This window comes from Mixophyes fleayi, chromosome 2, assembly GCF_038048845.1.
Source record: "Mixophyes fleayi isolate aMixFle1 chromosome 2, aMixFle1.hap1, whole genome shotgun sequence".
Taxonomy (NCBI): domain Eukaryota; kingdom Metazoa; phylum Chordata; class Amphibia; order Anura; family Limnodynastidae; genus Mixophyes; species Mixophyes fleayi.
Window position 1 is genome coordinate 170,863,690 of NC_134403.1, and position 18,560 is coordinate 170,882,249.

At 39.8% G+C, this 18,560-nt stretch overlaps 1 protein-coding gene across 4 annotated transcripts in view; it reads left to right on the forward strand.

The window, feature by feature from the left end:
• Positions 1 to 4,131: 4,131 nt before the first annotated feature.
• SPNS2 (SPNS lysolipid transporter 2, sphingosine-1-phosphate) overlaps positions 4,132 to 18,560 on the forward strand; it is a 110,795-nt gene continuing 96,366 nt past the window's right edge. For all 4 annotated transcript variants that reach the window (XR_012688014.1, XM_075194981.1, XM_075194982.1 and 1 more), the window contains exon 1: positions 4,132 to 4,624. Coding sequence is in view for 3 of the 4 variants with exons in the window: in XM_075194981.1 (XP_075051082.1) it covers positions 4,354 to 4,624 (271 nt within the window). In the remaining variant the exon portion in view is untranslated. The remainder of the gene's footprint in view (positions 4,625 to 18,560) is intronic.

Below are 18,560 nucleotides of genomic sequence, written 5' to 3' on the forward strand. Positions count from 1 at the left end.
GTGATCATGTGCGAGAGCAGGCGCATCTTAAGAGTAATAACCAGAACACTACAAAGCAGCCGCCGCTGCACTTCTGTCGCAAACCGCGGCGCCCTGCAGGTCCCGACGCCCTAGGCAACTGCCTAAGGTTGCCTAATGGAAGCTCCGGGCCTGCACCTGCTACACTGTGCAAGTCAGTAATGAATACACCTGTGCTCCAGCAAGGAGATATGGAAAACCTGTACTGCTAGGGGGTCCTGAGGACTGGAGTTGAGAAACACTGATCTAAATTATCTTTGATTATTTAAGACTTTTTTTCCCAAACAATAATAGGTCCAACTGAAGTTTGTAGAACTCCCTAATCTCCTCAAATATCTCTAAGTATGGCTGTGGTATAGAATGCTTATAAGTCAATCCTGCAGTATTTTAAAGATCTTAAAGTACTTTACAACTCACAAAGTCCAACCACAATTCAATACGATTTTAAATTGGAGTGCCTAAATAATGCACACTTAGCTAAATAAGGGTCAAAACCAGAACTGTAAAAACACGCCACAATGGTGTATAACAAATATGCTAGAAAAGGATTTTTACCCAAAGGTACTTTAATAAACTGTATTCTTGTGTACTGGAAATGTAATAGGAAACTCAGGATGTGCAGGCTCTTGAGCTGCTCTCCCAGATAATGAGCATCCTATTGTTTCATTGCATTCGCCACTTTAAAAAAAAACATCCTGGACTTTATACTTTATTTTCCCAAGGTCCAAAAAAAAGAACTTAATCTGAAAACAAATTATGTTTCAAGGGCAAGCACAGATTTTGATAGGGAAGATTACAACTTTGCCGTTACCAAAATTTTCATGCTGGATTGTACTTTACAAATATTACATATAGCACAGATTATTTATACACCCTGACCTAAAAATCAAATTGCGCTGCAAAAAAAGAATCAGTGCAAATGTTTCCTGCAGTGCTAGGCATGGCAGTGCTACAGTTTCTCTACATCACTAAGGGATCTATTTAACATGAATTAGCATCCTTATAACTGCCTTTCACAATGATAAGGGAGCTATTTACCATAAATGCCATGCCGGGACAGAGAATCCTAGAGGCAAAAAAATGAACATTAAGGTTCTGATCCAGTGCACACAGTAGCTAGAGGAAGGAGGGGAGGAGCATCCAGTCTGCCGTTTATCTGGTGATTGGCCCTTTAATTGCCTAAAAACACTGTAGTGTGTACCCAGCCTTAGACGTACTAACACCATCTTCAGATGCATTCTCAGAAAGTGTAAGCTTTTCAAAGCATGAAAATTTACTCCACTATGTAGTCCCCATTCAGAGTTATGGTGACTGTGATATTCTGCATTAATTTGCCTAATACAAGAGATACTGCCAATATCTCCAATATTTCCTGTGTTAGGCTTATGTTAAATAACCCCAATACTTAGATTTGCCTAAACCATGCGGAAACAGTAGTTCGGTCTGATTTATGGCTTGACAAATAAGCCATCATAAGAAAACCAACATTTCCTCATGATTTAAGGGTTGATAAATTGGCTGCTAAATCTGATATGGAGGGAGGATCCCACGCATCTCCTTATGCTTACCTATAATTTTTTGTAGGGTGTTATGGAAAATGTTGGGAAGTCCAATATTTCAGTGCATAGGGCTACATATTGTGCATTGCAGCAATCTAAAGAGCATTAGCAATCCCCAAAACAAAAAATGTGTCAAATGCTTATAATACACTTGCCACTGTCATAAGGCTCTACTTATCTAGAGGGTAAACACTGTACTATAGGAAATAAGATAAACTAATAAAAGTGGGTGGTCATGGCTCATCATATAATAATTTGACTGATTTATTGGTGTTCAAATTTAGATCACTAAAATATCAAGTAAATGACTTGGGTGTGTAGTGACAACAGTGATGTGTCATATAGCTTGTCCCATTATAAGTGTTTAATGTTGCAAATCTGTGATGCCTTATGTTTGACCTCCCTTTAATAATTCTTATACATTTATTAGCTACAGTATGTTACAGTATGCAGTATGTATTATACAGTATGCAAACAGTATGTTTGCATGTATTATCTACTCAACATCAAGGAAGGACATACAAATGTCCATTAAAAACTACATAAAATTAGCTGATACTAGACGGATCAAGAATAAAAGAAGCATAAAAATTAGGACTCTACTCCTAAAGAGCTAACTATCTACTTAACGCTATTATGTAAATGGTCACGTGTTCTACAACATTTGATTTAAGAAAATAAAGCGGAAGGTGTTATACCTTGAAGCATCTCATGTATAAATTGTTCCCCCTAGGAGGGTCTTATTGTCATGCTTGGACAAAATTTAGATTGTAAAATACACAAGCAGAGATCTAAGTATATATATAAAACTTAGAGAATGTCATTATCAATGTGCTACAATCCTGTATGCCACACTGCCTATGTACTTCCACTAAATAACGTGTCAAAGTCAACAGTCTATAGTGATAATCAAATCTCCTTGCACAGACAAACAAAATTGTTGGACAGCTAATTACATCTGCATTAATTAACCCCTGAAAAAACATTGCATTGTACACATTTTGTTCTAGTGCAAATGTGTTTCAATTAGTTCATGGTAATTAGCTTAGCAAGCACAGTTAAAGAAACACATGGGGGTATAGTTATTAAACTGCAGGTTTGAAAAAGTGGAGATGTTGCTTATAGCAACCAATCAGATTCTAGCTGTCATTTTGTAGACTGTACTAAATAAATGATAACTAGAATCTGATTGGTTGATATAGGCAACATCTCAACTTTTGCAAACCTGCAGTTTAGTAAATCTAACCCATGATATTTAACTCCAGTTAGACAAACACATACGATATGTATTAGTATTTGCAGCTACTTAGAAAATATTGTAACTAAAGAACTGACAGCATAAGATACAGTTTAGTATTGGTATCCAATGATACCCATAATTTCAGAGGAAAATGTATTCAACAATGATTTCCATGAACCACACATATGGATATAAATTATTGAAATAATCACAAAAACACAAACTGACGTGTGTCACAAGCTCTGAGTTCACTTGAGAAATTATTTTTCAGGAATTGTGACTTAAGAGTCGCATATACATGATTAATAGTGAGAGAGATCAATGGGATACACAAGTCTGCAATGCAATTAGCTTGTGGCGATGGTAAGACAAGTGATGGAATGGGGCTAAGAAGCCAGTAGGTGGTGCTGTACATGATGCTGATGATAATGGGGACGAACTAAAAGGAATGACAACTCCAGGCTGCTAAAAGGAATGCCAATTGACTACTATGATAGCAAATTAAAATTTTATGCATATTTTAAATAAATCTAATACTTCGGAATCACATCTCGCACACACTTAATGCTAAGAAACTTGGTCATGTTTTACATGTGGAACGACATGCAATGATGGGCAATTACTATGCAATGACAGCTGTGTTATACACCATGTCAATGCAGAAATGTAACAAAAAAAACTGCTGTTCTCTCATGGAAAACCCCCTTATTTCTCCCACATCCCCTAATCCCACACACTAAACCCTTTGCATATGTGCTCCCCCATAACGGTACCCCACTACACACGTGTCATAATGTGGAATAAGGGCAGATTACTATGGAATGACATCTGTTTTATACGCCATGTCAAAGCAGATATATCAGTAAAAAGTTGCATTATCTCATAAAAACACCCCTATTTCTCCCAGATCCCCTAATCCCACTCACTAAATCCTTTACATATGCAACTTTTACTGATATTTTTGCATTGACATGGTGTATAAAGAAGCTGTCATTCCATAGTATTTGGCCGTCATTCCACGTGTAAAACATGACTAAATATCTTAGCAATAAGCGTGTGGTAGATATAATTCAGAGGTGTAAGATTTTATAAAATATCCATAAATATTCAATTAGCTTTGATTATAGTCAATTGACATTCCTTCTAGCAGACTGGAGCAGTCATTCCTTTTAGTACGTCCCTGATAATGGTATTACTAGATCAACAAATACTAAGAATCAGGTGTCGGCTTCTCTAGCACTGCTAAAACAGGGAGGTGCTTCCTCAGCCTGGAGTGCCCTCTCTCCCCCCACCCCATACACACACAGTCACACACCTCTCTCTGCAGTATAGAAGGGTAGTAGAAGGGGGAGGACGTCATCCAGTCTGAGCTGTCAAGTGTCAAATAAGGCACCGGGAGATGTGCAGCTGAATCCTCCTGGATTATTTACACTCTCGCAGCTTTGTTTCATTCACTGAGGAGGAGCAAAGAGAAGCAACGTGAGTCTCTTACATTCAGCTGCTCGGAATCACTGGCGGAGCTCCGGGCAGCAGCTCATGATGTGTCTGGAGAGTGATGGACCAGGCACGGGTGACAGCAGCCAGAACTGCCTCCCGGGAGCGGAGGAAGGGGGTGTGGAGACCCTCTCGGGAAGGATTAACCCCGCTACCACCGTTCTGGATATTAAGTCCCCAGAGATGGAGAGCCCCACTAGCAAACCTACCCTTCCCCAGAAACCCTTCAATATGCGGAGAGCCAGGGTGGCAGCAGCTGGTATACTAAGTGTGGGCAACGTGCTGAACTACCTGGACAGGTATACGGTAGCAGGTAAGATATTAAGCCTTTGTCTTCTATATTTCATAAGGAATGTGTAACCCATTTAAAAGCTATTGTGTTAGAGATGACTTCTGGTGATGAATGATCTAGTGGCTACTGCTATTCCCCAGGCTAGGACTTGCATCCTAAGATGTCACTGAGCAGTGCAGCCACCCTGCTGATGTTTGGGCAGGAACGTTCCATATTATATACAGCATACTTTTTATCTAATTTGCATTATAATCCCATTTTTACATCTATGCTTCCACTTATGTACAATATGTATCTACAGTGGCAGTGATAATTTAATAAATATTGAAAATGTAAAGCTGGGTACACACCTATGCAATTATCTTGCAGACCACACAACAAATGACCCTTTGGTCCACTATTGTATGAGTGTATACGCTCCCACTACCGTGTTTTATTGTACTAAAAAACATCAGACCATTTGATTTGGTTTTATAATCTTCCTAAAAATCATGATCAATGATGGAACGATTTTGAGCAAATTGGAAGTGTGTACACACTCGCTACCGTTTGTCCAACATTTATGCCGATAGTTCATCTGTATATCTGTAGACACTCTATGGAGTCACAACCTTTTCAGTAGATGGTTATGAGATGAAGATCTCTAATCTGACTGTAAATTGTGTAGGTGTCTACGCATGAATCGGCACACTCATCGGGGCTTTGTCGTTGGTAAAATCATTTCAGAAATCGCATCTAGAGTATGATTTCACTTGTGTGTACCCAGCTTAACACAAAAACATGGGTCAATGTATAGGCAGAATATTTCTGTGCTGGAATAAAATAGCTCACAAATATACTGTACCCTCATGTTTTCCTATAATGTTCCCACATTCAGTAGGAATTACCAGTAAACCATACATACAGAAAGTTAAGGTTTAGGATATTTGGGAATTTTTGGCTTATTGCAAAAATGTGATCCATGTTGTGTTCACTTGACATTACTGTTTTGGGGATTGCTAATGAGTCTTAGAATGCTCTATGCAAAATATGCAGCTCTGTTCTTTATTTATTTCTGTATATGTTTATAATGTCACCCCACAGATGAAGTTGTTAGCTCAGGACAATTGTGTTGGTTTTCTTATCAGAAGCAGTAAGACATTCAACAATTGGGATGTAAGACCCTTCAAGGTCATATACTCTCCCTAATTTCATAACATTTACCAATTGCTATAACATTATTTTTAAAAGGACATAATCATCCTTTATCCACAATTATATTATGCATTAAAACAGTAAGCTTGGATCCTGAACTCACCTAAGAAATTCCTATCCATAATAACATTGTTTTAATGGTTGTCTGATTATTGGTGTAATCTAGCATAAGAACATAGATTTTTGCAGCATTGCAGGATTTTACTTCAGCCTCTTTATAGTACAAGAATAAATGCAGATAATCTTGATCTCACAGTGAGGGTTTTTTTTTTCGATCTTATGGCCACACACATGTATGTGCACAGTCTAAGTCAGTGTTGGCTAACCTGTGACACTCCAGGTGTTGTGAAACTACAAGTCCCAGCATGCTTTGCCACTATATAGCAGCTTATTACTGAAAGAGTATGCTGGGACTTGTAGTTTTACAACACCTGGAGTGTCACAGGTTAGCCAACACTGGTCTAAGTAGAAATTCAACTGAGAAAGTTTGCAAATTTATCAGGTTGGCCAAAGTGGTTCATGTCATATTTTGTTCATTTAGGACCACAGAACATTTTCAGCAGAATTTTGTAGCATAAGGTTTGTTGATACTTTCTGGACTTTCCAGTTAATATCGGGTACATCAAGGTGCAGTCTCATTTTCTTCTGCCATTTTATAACCTGCTTAACAGATCCTTCATTTGGACATCTAAAGAAATCTGATTTATCTGAAAAGATGCTGCAAATCCATTTAACAATTCTATTTAAACCTGTGCTGTAATTTGTAGGTGTCCCACAGCAGGTGAGAGACCACAAGAAGTATTTTAGGAATTGTCAGTGGAGGACTGTATGTTTCAGTACAGTTGGCTAACCTTCAATCTTAGCCACATGCAATACTTGGAGCACTTATAAAATCTCAAGGTTTTTGACCATATGTAAACCCAGATGAGAGACCCTGCCCCATCCCAAGGGGATATGGGTGTGAGTTAGAGAAGAGACCACAAAGATGTAATAGCATGTTGTGTTTCTCAAGTCATGTGTGGCTGCATGTTTTTGATCTAGCTGTACAGCCATGCGGATAAACCATGAAGATGCTGTAAATGTTTCGTAATGTATATGTTTGCAACTTATTTCAAGATTACATCTTTCATGTAATGATGAACCCTCATAGATAGATCACTGGTGTCTTACTTTTTCTCATATAATAAATAGGTATAATATATACACTCTTAAGTCACAATTTTATACTCCACTAGTACAAGAATACAGCACTACTGTAGCGTCCAAAACCAATGTGACTAACACAAATTTTTAAAATTCAGCTTGAGGTCCCGCTGCACAGTTATTATTACAGTAGATAATTTTTAGCGTAAATGAGCAGAGATTTCAAACCAAACAGTACAGCAGAGTGTCATTACATATGGCTCCTATGGCACCTGAAATGTGTTTTATGCCAGTCAGTGTGCAACAAAAAAAGCACAGTAGTTGAGATGTCAGTGTCAGTGTATTTCCTGGGTATTTGGACACCTAGATAGCAAATGGCGTTAATGACAAATGCAGAAAAAAATAGCTTTTGACCCACTTGATAGTAATAGCAAGCAAAGTATTGCATGGGGTATTTGAACACCTATATAGGTAATGTCTTGTACAGAGACAATGGGTATTGGAAATTTTTAGATTGAAAAAAAAAAAACTTTCACAAATCTATTGGACCTTAATGAATCGTGACTCAATATAGGGCTAATTAAGGAGTAAATAAAAAAAATATGCAAATCAGGCAATGCTTCTGAACTGTTGCCTAATACAGGATGTTATTTACGGAGTGCACAGGGCCTGATTCATTAAGGATTGTAAATGCCGGCACATGCAGTATTTTGTGTAAAATCTCTGTGCATGTCCAGAACTGAACTAGACACCAGTTAGCACAAGGACATCCAATTCATCTTCAAGCTGAAAGTACAGAGGCGCATGCAGGGGGGGTTGCTGGGTCTCCAGAAACCCCTCTCCTCCGCTAACTAAGTGCCGTGGACGCTTCATTGACAGCGCCGCGGCTGCTTTATAATACAGAGCTGCCGAAACGGAGCTGCTGCGCATGCTCGGGCTCATGCGCAGCAGCTCTCTCTGCGCCCCTTAAGTACCCTTACGACAGCCTACAATTTCAGGGGCAGAGTGGGAACGGGCGTCCCAAGCTTGAGCGCACACAGCAGTGTCCTAAGGAAAATATGAAAAACTTTTTTATGTTTTGTTATTAACACTATAACAGTTGACATTAATTAAATACTTTTTATTTTTCTGTGCGTTATGCTGGGACTTAATATTCCACATATGTATTGGATGTATCCTGCAGTGTATTGTCTGTCAGTGCAGAGGGTACCTAGATCAGTATTCAAAAGTGCAAAGTGCGTCCATTAAATTAAAAAGCATAGGATAGGACCCAAATACCAAAAGCTCAGAGCTGGTGTCAAATTCAAGTTGTCTAGCACAGTGAAAGTAGTCGTGTGCAGAGCCGTAACTTAGAATTCTAGCGCCTGGGGCGAGAAAGACAAATGCCGCCCCCCTTAGCCCTCAATTTTAACCAAATGGACCTAAAATATTCCTAAATTGCGCCCCCCTTGTGCCCTGGGCGGTCGCACAGCCCTAGTTACGGCCCTGGTCGTGTGCTCCTCTGCACAACAAGTAACGCCTCTAAATATGTGCCCTCTTCACCTTATTTTCTCCTTTCAGTAATCTCACTCTGGAAATCTCAGTTTTTTACTGGTCACTAGTGCACTTAATCCATACCTTGCAAAGAAAGACCACACTCTCCACAACTCTCCCCCTAGGCCTGTGCAGATTTGTACTTCTCTACAAACATTGCCATCCTGCTCTGCTTTCTCATGTTCCTTGGCGGATATCTAGGCGCACTTACAGAAATCTAGGTGCATGGTGGGACCAAAACGTGATTTTGCACTGTGCTCGAGCTGTTTTGGGATTTGTAAATGACCTTGATGTGCACAGAAGTGAAGAATAGTCAGGGCCAGGCCACTGATACTCGCAGCCTATGTCACAAGTTCCAAATCGCATCCACAGACATTTTTTACTTGAACAATCCAGGTGCAAGAGGGACTGCAGGCTCCTTCTATATACATGTGCCATTTGTTGATGTTCACTGATTGGCTTCTTTATGTTCAATACACTGTGATTGACCTGACTCTTACAATGAATTTTAAATGTTGTTGGAACTCCTGTGCTATAAGGAATATTTATATAGTTCTGATTATTCAAAGGGGCATGTTCATAGTTTGCCCTCTAATATGAGAAGCAATGTGTAGGATGTTTAGTTGTCACTAGTTTTAAATCACAATCCACCCCTTTAGAGAGTGTGGTAAGAGGTTCCTTTTCACATACTGTGTATTGGTATACCCCATGCACCAAAGTGTAAGGAGTAGAGGTCGTTGTCTGGAAAGGAGTATTAACAATTCCAAGGAATGATCTAGTTAGTATCTCAATTTGAAGAGTAACAGTCATGTTTGAAAATGATCATTTATATCACAGTAACAACACACTTACACCTGTTTGCAGAATGCTCGTATGTAAAACATACTTGCCAACTCTCCCGGAATGTCCGGGAGACTCCCGCATGTTGGGGGAGTCTCCCGGACTCCCGGAGGAGTATGGCAAAATCCCGCATTTACAGAAATAGGGCCACAATACCGCGATTCTCCGGGAATCGCGGAATTTGGCCCCGCCCCTGACTGTAAAATGACGCGTTTGCGTCATTGCGTCACGGGGGGCGGGTCCAAAATGACGCGATTTTGGAGCCCCGCCCCCCGCACGCCCACCTCCTCCACTGAATCTCCCGGAAAGCAATGGGAGAAAGTCGGCAAGTATGATGTAAAACCACGGAATTATATAATTTGGCAGAATAATAAATTATAGAAAATTGCAACAAAATTGTGGAAGCTTGTAGCATATTTCTATATTATAAAACAAAATCACAAATTTCTCACTTCCGTGCAGTGTAAAAACCAAAAATACATCGCCACATTCAGATCTATAGGCAGCAAGTGAATGTAATAATTCTGTAAAATGTAGAAAACAAAACACAGTTGACTCTTCTGTATGTTTTCAGAGAACATGGTCTTTGCTTGTGTTGGTTTCCACAGAAACAAGCTGATGATGTTTCTTTCTCAACATTAATTTTGCCCTTTTCCCTTAGGACATCATTGACAATATCATAATTGTACACCTAGGGAATCTTCCAAGAAATGCATTGAAAATGAGTTAATTTGCTAGTTGTTAATTGGGCATATATGTTACACTTTTACTATTACTACTACTACTATTTTTATATTGCAATGTGTATCATTTTTGGTATTGTACATGAGTAGTTCTGCCTTAATACTGCACGTTTTTATTAAATAAGATGCATCTTAAGCAATACAGGGATTTTGCTGCATGAAATAAGGCACATTTTTTTTTTATCATTTGTCTATGGACTGTCAGTCCATGGGGAGATTCAATTCCCCACGTTGTTCTAAAGAGTAACGCGGGCTGCTACTACGGTAATCGATGCACAGCATTACCGTTAGTTCGGTAATTTCAATGCTGATTTTTTTTTTCTCGCAGCTCCCTGAGCAGAAATCTGTATTATAATGACCGCACTAATGAAAATGATGCGCACCTTCTTCAGAACAAGGCGGGATATTGAATACCCCCCCATGTGTATGCATCAGGTCCAGTTTTACATTACTTTTGGACCCAATTGCTATAATCTAACATAAACAAAATGTAATACCATACACTATAATATATAATAATATACAATATAATTCACAATATGTAATGGAAGTTACAGATATATGGTAAGGCAGAGAGATGCCCTCTCCAAATCCTGGGTTTGTAGATAACTAATCCAAGGCATGCCAAATATATAATGCCACTGAATGGGTGGAGCTACATGTGTACAAAGATGAAGTCAAGGAAATGGTTCTACCCAATAATCCTGTCCGTACTGAACATCTCATGTAATGGAAAACATATTCAAAGACACATGGTATTTTATGGCACATTTATTGTATTTATGCAAATAATATTTAACTTTACCCATAAAAACAATTGGTAAATGTCTCTTTATAAAACACACTGGTCCAGTAAGAAAACTGCCAACTGCCGGTAATTTTGGACGATTGTTATTACCGAGTTATGAAGAGGAATCCTCAAGATGATGTTAATTATTTTATGTGATTAATTTTAAAAGATGAATTGGTCAAAGGGAAAAAAACAACATTCCTGTGTTCTCTATTTCAATAAACATATCCTGCCCAGAGTGATGTAAACCTTTTGCTCATCCCTATAACCTGTATAGAGGAGATTATTCGCCTGAAAATCAATCTCAGTACGGCGCAATTGAAGGATATCATCACACTACAAACTGATTTAAAAATCACTTGTATAGCCAAGTCCCGAAGCTGTTTGTAGATGTTAAACAACTGTATGGCTGGAGATGCCTTTCACTTGATCGGGTGTATAAAGCCTGTGAATATAGATTCTCCTTTACAATATGATGGAAGCATTTTTTTATGTTAATATGCTACAAAAATTGTCAAGTATTTATTTTAGATGATAGATGTTGTTCCATGAGCAAAGTAAGTTCTTCCTAACATGAGAGCATTTTTACTGTTAATTTCATTTCCTTGAGATAGTCCATGGCACCAATAACGGATGGTTTAACTCCCTAGAGTAGAGACATAGAGACAGGAGGTATATAATGTGACTCCTCCATCCCTGGCTTGAAACTTTCCAAGCTGTTCCTGAAAAATATAAACAATACATAGTGGAACATAGGTCTCAAGGAAATTAAATTAATGGTAGTAATTCTCTCCTTTCCTAATCGGCTCCATGGTAGCCAAAATGAATGGGGCATCCACAAGTAATACATGAAAAAGGGGGGTGGCCTCAAGCAAAATCAACACGGAGCGCAGAGTGAAAAACTATTATTGAATTACATCTGGAAGGATTATTCTTCCAAACTTGAGCATCAGCAAAAGATGTCGCATCCAAATAATGATGCCTGCTGAGCCCTATGTGCCCAGGAGGTTGCCTCCGTCCTTGTAAAATGCACTCTTAGGGGTATATTTACTAAACTGCGGAGATGTTGCCTATAGCAACCAATCAGATTCTAGCTGTTATATAGAATGTACTAAATAATGATAGATAGCATCTGATTGGTTGTTATAGGCTACATCTCCACTTTTCCAAACCTGCAGTTTAGTAAATCTACCCCTTAGTATTCCTTGTACCTCATGTTCTGGAGAAGTAAACCGAAATTGCTCTGACAACAGTGTATTTAATCTTTCCTCCTTGTCGTTGGTTGATTGTGGGAAAAGATATGGAAGTATGATCTCTTGATTTATATGAAAAGTGGAAACTACCTTTGGTTGGAAAGTAGGTTTAGTTGTAACATCATCTTGTCCACATAGATATTCAGAAAGGGCTCCTTACACCATAGGGCATGTAATCCTCCCACTTGTCAGGCAGCCATGAATGCTACCAGAAACACCTTGTAAAGGCTCAGAGGAATTAGACATCCAGGACAACACTGAGCTCCAAAGGTGCCACAAAAGGTTTAATACAAGAATAAATACTCTTTATTGCTTGGAAAATAAATATATAAAATAAATAAGATCCTTCAATGCTAATCTAATGTCCAGAAAAAGACTAATATACATGAACCCTAATTAATAAAGAAGATGTAGAAAGCACCCCTCAGTAAGAGGCAAACATGGAATGGATGCTTTTCAGCTTCTTAGGTTTAGGCTCAGGCTCCAGAGCAGCAGAATATTCTACAGATAGTACTCCTGACAGGGTGCTGTTTTAAGCCTCAGGCCGAGATATGACGTCTGAACTGTTAGTGATGCCACTCCTATGGCCTCTGAAGCGAAAGTTATGTCACACAGCCGAAGAGAAGGCCCAACAGCCAGACCCTGCATTTTCTACACTGTTGTAGCAACTAGCTTCCCCTGGGGAGTCACCCTGTCCCACTCCAAGAGGTACAGTGCAGGGACCCTCCAGAATCACTGGGAAAAAAGTTAAGCCCCCAATATAGAAAAAACAACAAATTGCTACATTATACTTGCATACTGCTTACTCAGTTAAGGGACAGGTAAAAAAAAACACTAGTGGAAGGAGGAGTCACACTATCATGGGTGTTTCTTATAGAGTCTCTACACCGCTGACTAGTGAGTTAACATATTTGTTATGGCTGATATGGAGTTCAAAAGGAAACAAAGTATATATGCATTGTGGGTAATACTGACATTTACAGCCGTTTCAATTATATGTGGGGAATCTCATGTTGAGATAGAGATTTTGAAAGCACCTGCTATTTATGCATACTTAAGCATGTAAATAAAAACTTTTACCTCTGCATTATACAGTTAGGCATTCCTTAAATAGCAAAAGGAAATTGGCAATCAGACGGCAATGACTGTACGCATTAGAACGTCAGCAGGTAGAAGGGAATATACATCATAAGAAAGGAATGTCTTCTTTGTGTGTGGAATGTGTTTAATCACCTGTGACTTGCCTGTCTATACTTTGCTATATTGTGTGCTAGTACCAGAACGCCTGCTGTTAAAATAAGATCAGTTTAAAAAATTGTGGGACGCTGAAGTGGGTGTGGTAAACTTATACATACTGCACATAGAGTTGTGGATGCATGTTTCCAACACAGTAATTCTATATTCAGTGTATATAAATCAGTTAAAAAAATCAAAAAAAAAAAAAAAAAAAAAATCTGCTCCATATATCCTTGCCATGATAGCCTTTGACCCGCATATCCCAGTTTGCCATAACCGCCACTGACATTGATTTGGCATGCTGGGACATGTAGTTCCACCGCAGCTAGTTTATATATAATGGATATAGAAATACTGTGGATGAATGGTGAAAACAGGACTTTCCAACATGCATCCATAGTCCACAGTATTTCTATACACCAGAGGACACCAAGACAGGGGCGTTTTCTGAATTTAGTGGGCCTGTGTATAAGAATAGTGTTTGGGGCCCACATTATATGTAAAGTATACCATCTCCATACTCCCTTGTCACATATGTTCCCCCATCATTCTCACCTTGTCACATGTTCCTAACTGTTGTGGTGTCCGGTGGAGGGCGGCTCCGGTCTTCACAGCAAATCCCACATTTACTACTCCATGTGGGATGGAACTTTGTGCAGAGCACTGTTGACTTCACTAATGATGTCATTACACTCTGCACAGACCAACCCTATCATATTAATGCTGACCGTGAGAGAGCAGCAGGACATTTAATAGGGTGACTGGTCCACGGGAGGACAAGTTTATAACGGATTGGGTATTCAACACATTAATTCAAGTTATACACATGTCTTTTCAAATAAACTTCTGTTACTTGCAAACAAAATACGCTGCAGTAAATAAAGGTCTACGGAGAATTGGAAGTTGAAAAGACAACGGGCCTGGGTTATTAAGGAGAGAGAGGTAAAGTAGATCCTGGACAAACCATGTTACAATGCAAGGGGTGCAAATAAGTTTATTTTTTTCATGTAAGGAAAATATTGGCTGTTTACTCATGTAGCACACAGATACCTGATAGCTTTATATTTCCACTGAAATTTAAAGTTGATCTAGGACATGCCCTACCCCAACTATAAATCCGTACCCTTATTTTAAATTTACCTCCCCCTCCAATGCAACATGGTTTTGCCAAGGTGCAAAGTTACTCCTACTTTTTGCTTTGCTCTCCTAAGTGACTCCGCATCTGGAATAGGGTTGGGGCAATGTTAAAAATCCTTGGTGAAGTTGTTTTATTTTTAGTATGTTAATAAGATGAGTAAAGTACATACTGAAAAGCTGAAATAGTGGAATTACTTAGTAATATAGGAGTCTCACCACTAAGTTTTTGTAAGGCAGTGCATTGATTTTATTGCTTTGCCAGTTCTGTAAACTCAGTAATTTAGGATTAAATTGCTTTTCACTGCAAATACTCTATATTACTCTCCTGCAATCTTACCTGTGCAGAGCTGCTGTTTACTGCATCCTCCAGAACTGTCTCTAAAAGAGTCACAAATAGCAGAAGAACACACAAAGCAAAACACTACAAATGTACTTTTGTCAGATGTTCGTTATCAAATACAAGGAGCCAGTGACAATCAAGTCCATAATGCAAGGCGAGTAAATTCACATAATGCATTCAGATTTTGTTAAAAATATTTTCTGTGTCCCTGTCAGTTTTGGTTATTAACTATGTTTTGAGCAATATACTAACTCTATGTTGTAGTAACACATGCATATGATTTCTTCCCTGATGTATGGTCATCATTCCCAGTTCTCTTATTCTAACAACCAAACGTATGCAAATGCATATTGCCAAGTCATTGAATGTATAAAAGGAAGCTAAAGGTAAAATACATGTTACTTGGTATTAAAGATTTGTTCAGGCAGGTGTACCTCTTACTTCACCTAGGTGGGACCACTACATTTATAGAATACTGCATGTGGTCAAACCTAAATTGAAGTTCTGTAATGTGATGTCATCAATGTAATCAGCTAATGGCTAGGCTGGAGGGGGAGGTGCTCTCACACACACTTGCAAAGCGACAAGAGGCTGAATCTGCTGTGTAAAATAAAGTTACATTTGTTTTTGCGGTTCGGTTCAGCGTACACATTACTTTAAACCTAACACTAACTCATACTTGCCAACTTTTAGTTTTTTAATTCTGGGAGATCCCAGAGGGGGACGTGGTTGGAGGGAGGGGGCTTAGCGGTTCCAATTGCGTCATTTAGGCCCCGCCCTCATCTAGTAGTAGATATTTTGTCACGGGACGGGGCCAAAATTAAGCGATTTCCCGCAAATTACGTAGTGAAAGCTTACATCCTGCCTGCTACTTCGCTAGGAAGTGGGCAGGATTCAGTAGAATTATCTGCTCTCCCGGGAGTCCAGGAGACCTACGCAGAATTGGAGAGTCTCCCGGACATTTCAGGAGAGTCCTTAATCTTGAACTCTTTGCAAAACAAGTTTCATGTGGAATATATTTATACTTTCATTTCCACCTTATTTAACTGAACCTGGTTTCACTGGAGAATTTCTATATATCATGGCCTGTTATGTAGCATTTGTTTCTGCTTAAGTTTCTCACACTACTTCTCTTCTGAGTCTGGTTTTGTTTGTTGCCATTTAGCAGTCATAAATGATGACTGTTAAATAAAATAGGATATAGTGCGCTGTTAACCAACTGTTGTACTGAACCTTCCAAGATAGTTATCTTAAGTCCTTTCATCCTTGGTTATTCCTCTGCACTCTAAATCAAGCCAAGTTTGTACATCTGGAGCTTGCTGTATAGGCAGTAATGTTACTGTATGCATTTCTGGCTCATTCCACTGATTGTATGAACAAATCTTTTAAATATATGGGGTTGAGCTAAAGGGTAGTGAAAGGAACACATGATGTAGGAAAACCATTATTATTTTGCAGTCTGTGTGTATTATTGATCACTGCCCCTGACATGTTTGCTGTAGTGGCTGCTGAACAAAGCAATACACAATTTGTTCCTGACTGATTTCCCACTGTACTTTCATATGATTTAACTCAGTCCGACTGAGCTCACCAGTAAATGTCATTGATCAGATTAGCTCATCCCAGGGATTATTTTGGGGTTCAGTTTGGTGCTGCTGAAATTAAGTTTCAGGAAATTACTACAGTGGTGTAGAAAGATTAGCCTCCGGTTTGTATTGAGTCCTTGGGGCAAGTTTTGGCACCTGTCCAGTAACATGTGGTATGGTAACACACAACTAATAATGACCATTGCTCCCACAGGGTAAATGGATATTATTGTATCATTTATTCTACATTACACAACCTCCTTCATTTTTTATTTTTTTTTGATCAATGATAATAATTCAATGAAAGCACTACTTCTGAATACTTTGCTTTTGTTGCAAGTCGAGCTTTATATTGATTTAGCCATTGATTTTAGATAGCCCTCTCTTTCCCCAAATGCCAGTCAGAGCTTTGCAGATGCAGAGTCATTTAAGGAGAGCAAAGCAAAGAAAAGGAGTAACTTTGCATCTTGGCAAAACCATGTTGCATTAGAGGGGGAGGTAACTTTAAAATGCGGGGACAGATTTATAGTTGGGATAGGGCATGGCCTAGATCAACTTTAAATTTCAGTGTAAAAATAAAGCTATTATTATTATTAATTTTTATTTATAGGGCGCTACTAGGTGTCCGTAGCGCCATACAGGGACAGACAGAAACACGATACAGGATGAGACAGCACGGTACAGTTAACAAGAAGCACAGTAACTCAGAAGCTCAAAGTACAGCTAGATGAGAGGTGAAAGCCCCCAGCGGGGTAGAGAGAGGGCTAGAAGGGCAGGAGGACCTCACGGAAGAGACCAGGAGCTGGAGAGCAGAGTTAAGGTGGTGGAGAACAGAAGGAGAGGAGGCCCTGCTCGAAGGAGCGTACAATCTAAGGGGAGGGTAGGACGGACAGAGACGCAATGGTAGGAGGAGGGAAAGGGGAGAACAGAGGCAGAGACGGAGAGGGGGGGAGAGGAGAATGAAAAGGAGGGAGGTAAGAGGGGGACAGGAGTGGGAGGGGGGTAGGGGGAGACTAGGAGGAGGTCAATTAGGTGGCGGACTGGAGGGCTTTAAGGAAGAGGTGGGTTTTTAAGGCCCGTTTGAAGCTGGACAAGTTGGGGGAAGTTCCGAAGGAGCGGGGGCAGCGCGGGAGAAGTCTTGGATGCGAGAATGGGAGGAGGTAACCAGGGGAAGAAAGGCGGCGGTCATTAGCCGAACGCAGAGGGCGGGATGGAGCGTGAATGGAGATTAGGTTGGAGATGTAGGGAGCACTGGACTTGGAGAGGGCCTTGAAAGTAAAGGTGAGGAGCTTGAACACTATTCTGTAGGGGATGGGGAGCCAGTGGAGGGATTGGTAGAGGGGGAAGACAGAAGAGGAGCGGCGAGAAAGGAAAATGAGCCGAGCGGCAGCATTGAGTACGGAGCGAAGGGGAGCGAGATGAGAGCTATCAAATATTAGTGTGCTACATGAAAAAGCAGCCAGTGTTTTCCTTATGTGCTATAAACTAATTTGCACCCCTTGCATTGTAACATGGTTTGTCCAGGACAAATTTTACTCCTTTTTTTTGCCTTGCTCTCCTTAATGACTCGGGCTCCCAGTGTTTGGCAGCCACAGATCAGTCACTGTAAGTAGTTGATACAGACTAGACTGGGCGTTTTTGGTTTTGCTACAGCAGTACAAATCGTGGAGACATATTTTTGAAGCTGGTATGAATCCAAAATAATTTCCAGTCATGGTGGTCTTAACATAGGTGGGAACCTCTCGCATAGAGATGTTGTCGGTGTATTAAACTGCCAATGGGAGGCATTAAGCACTCTGAATACACCAGGGGCTGTAAATTACTGTGGTGAGGTTTTGGGGTGAAAAGTTCCCAGGGCTCCTTGTGCATGACATTTGTAAGCCCTGGATGCTCTGGGGATTTCTGCAATACATATGACATGCCTCCCTTTGTTTTCAGGCACAATATCATTGGGATGGCCTTAGTACTGTGTGTTTTTAAAGGAAAAAAAAAAAGGCTCAGGTTATACAACTTTCATACAACAGACCTGTTGTAGGAAACGTGCAAGTTGGGGACATTTTATAAAAAAAATATTGTGATTTATCTGCATACCAGTCTTAAGAAATGTCACCCTCTTGTGGAGTACCGATGACCTTTGCTACTTTAATCCTCCACAGGTGACT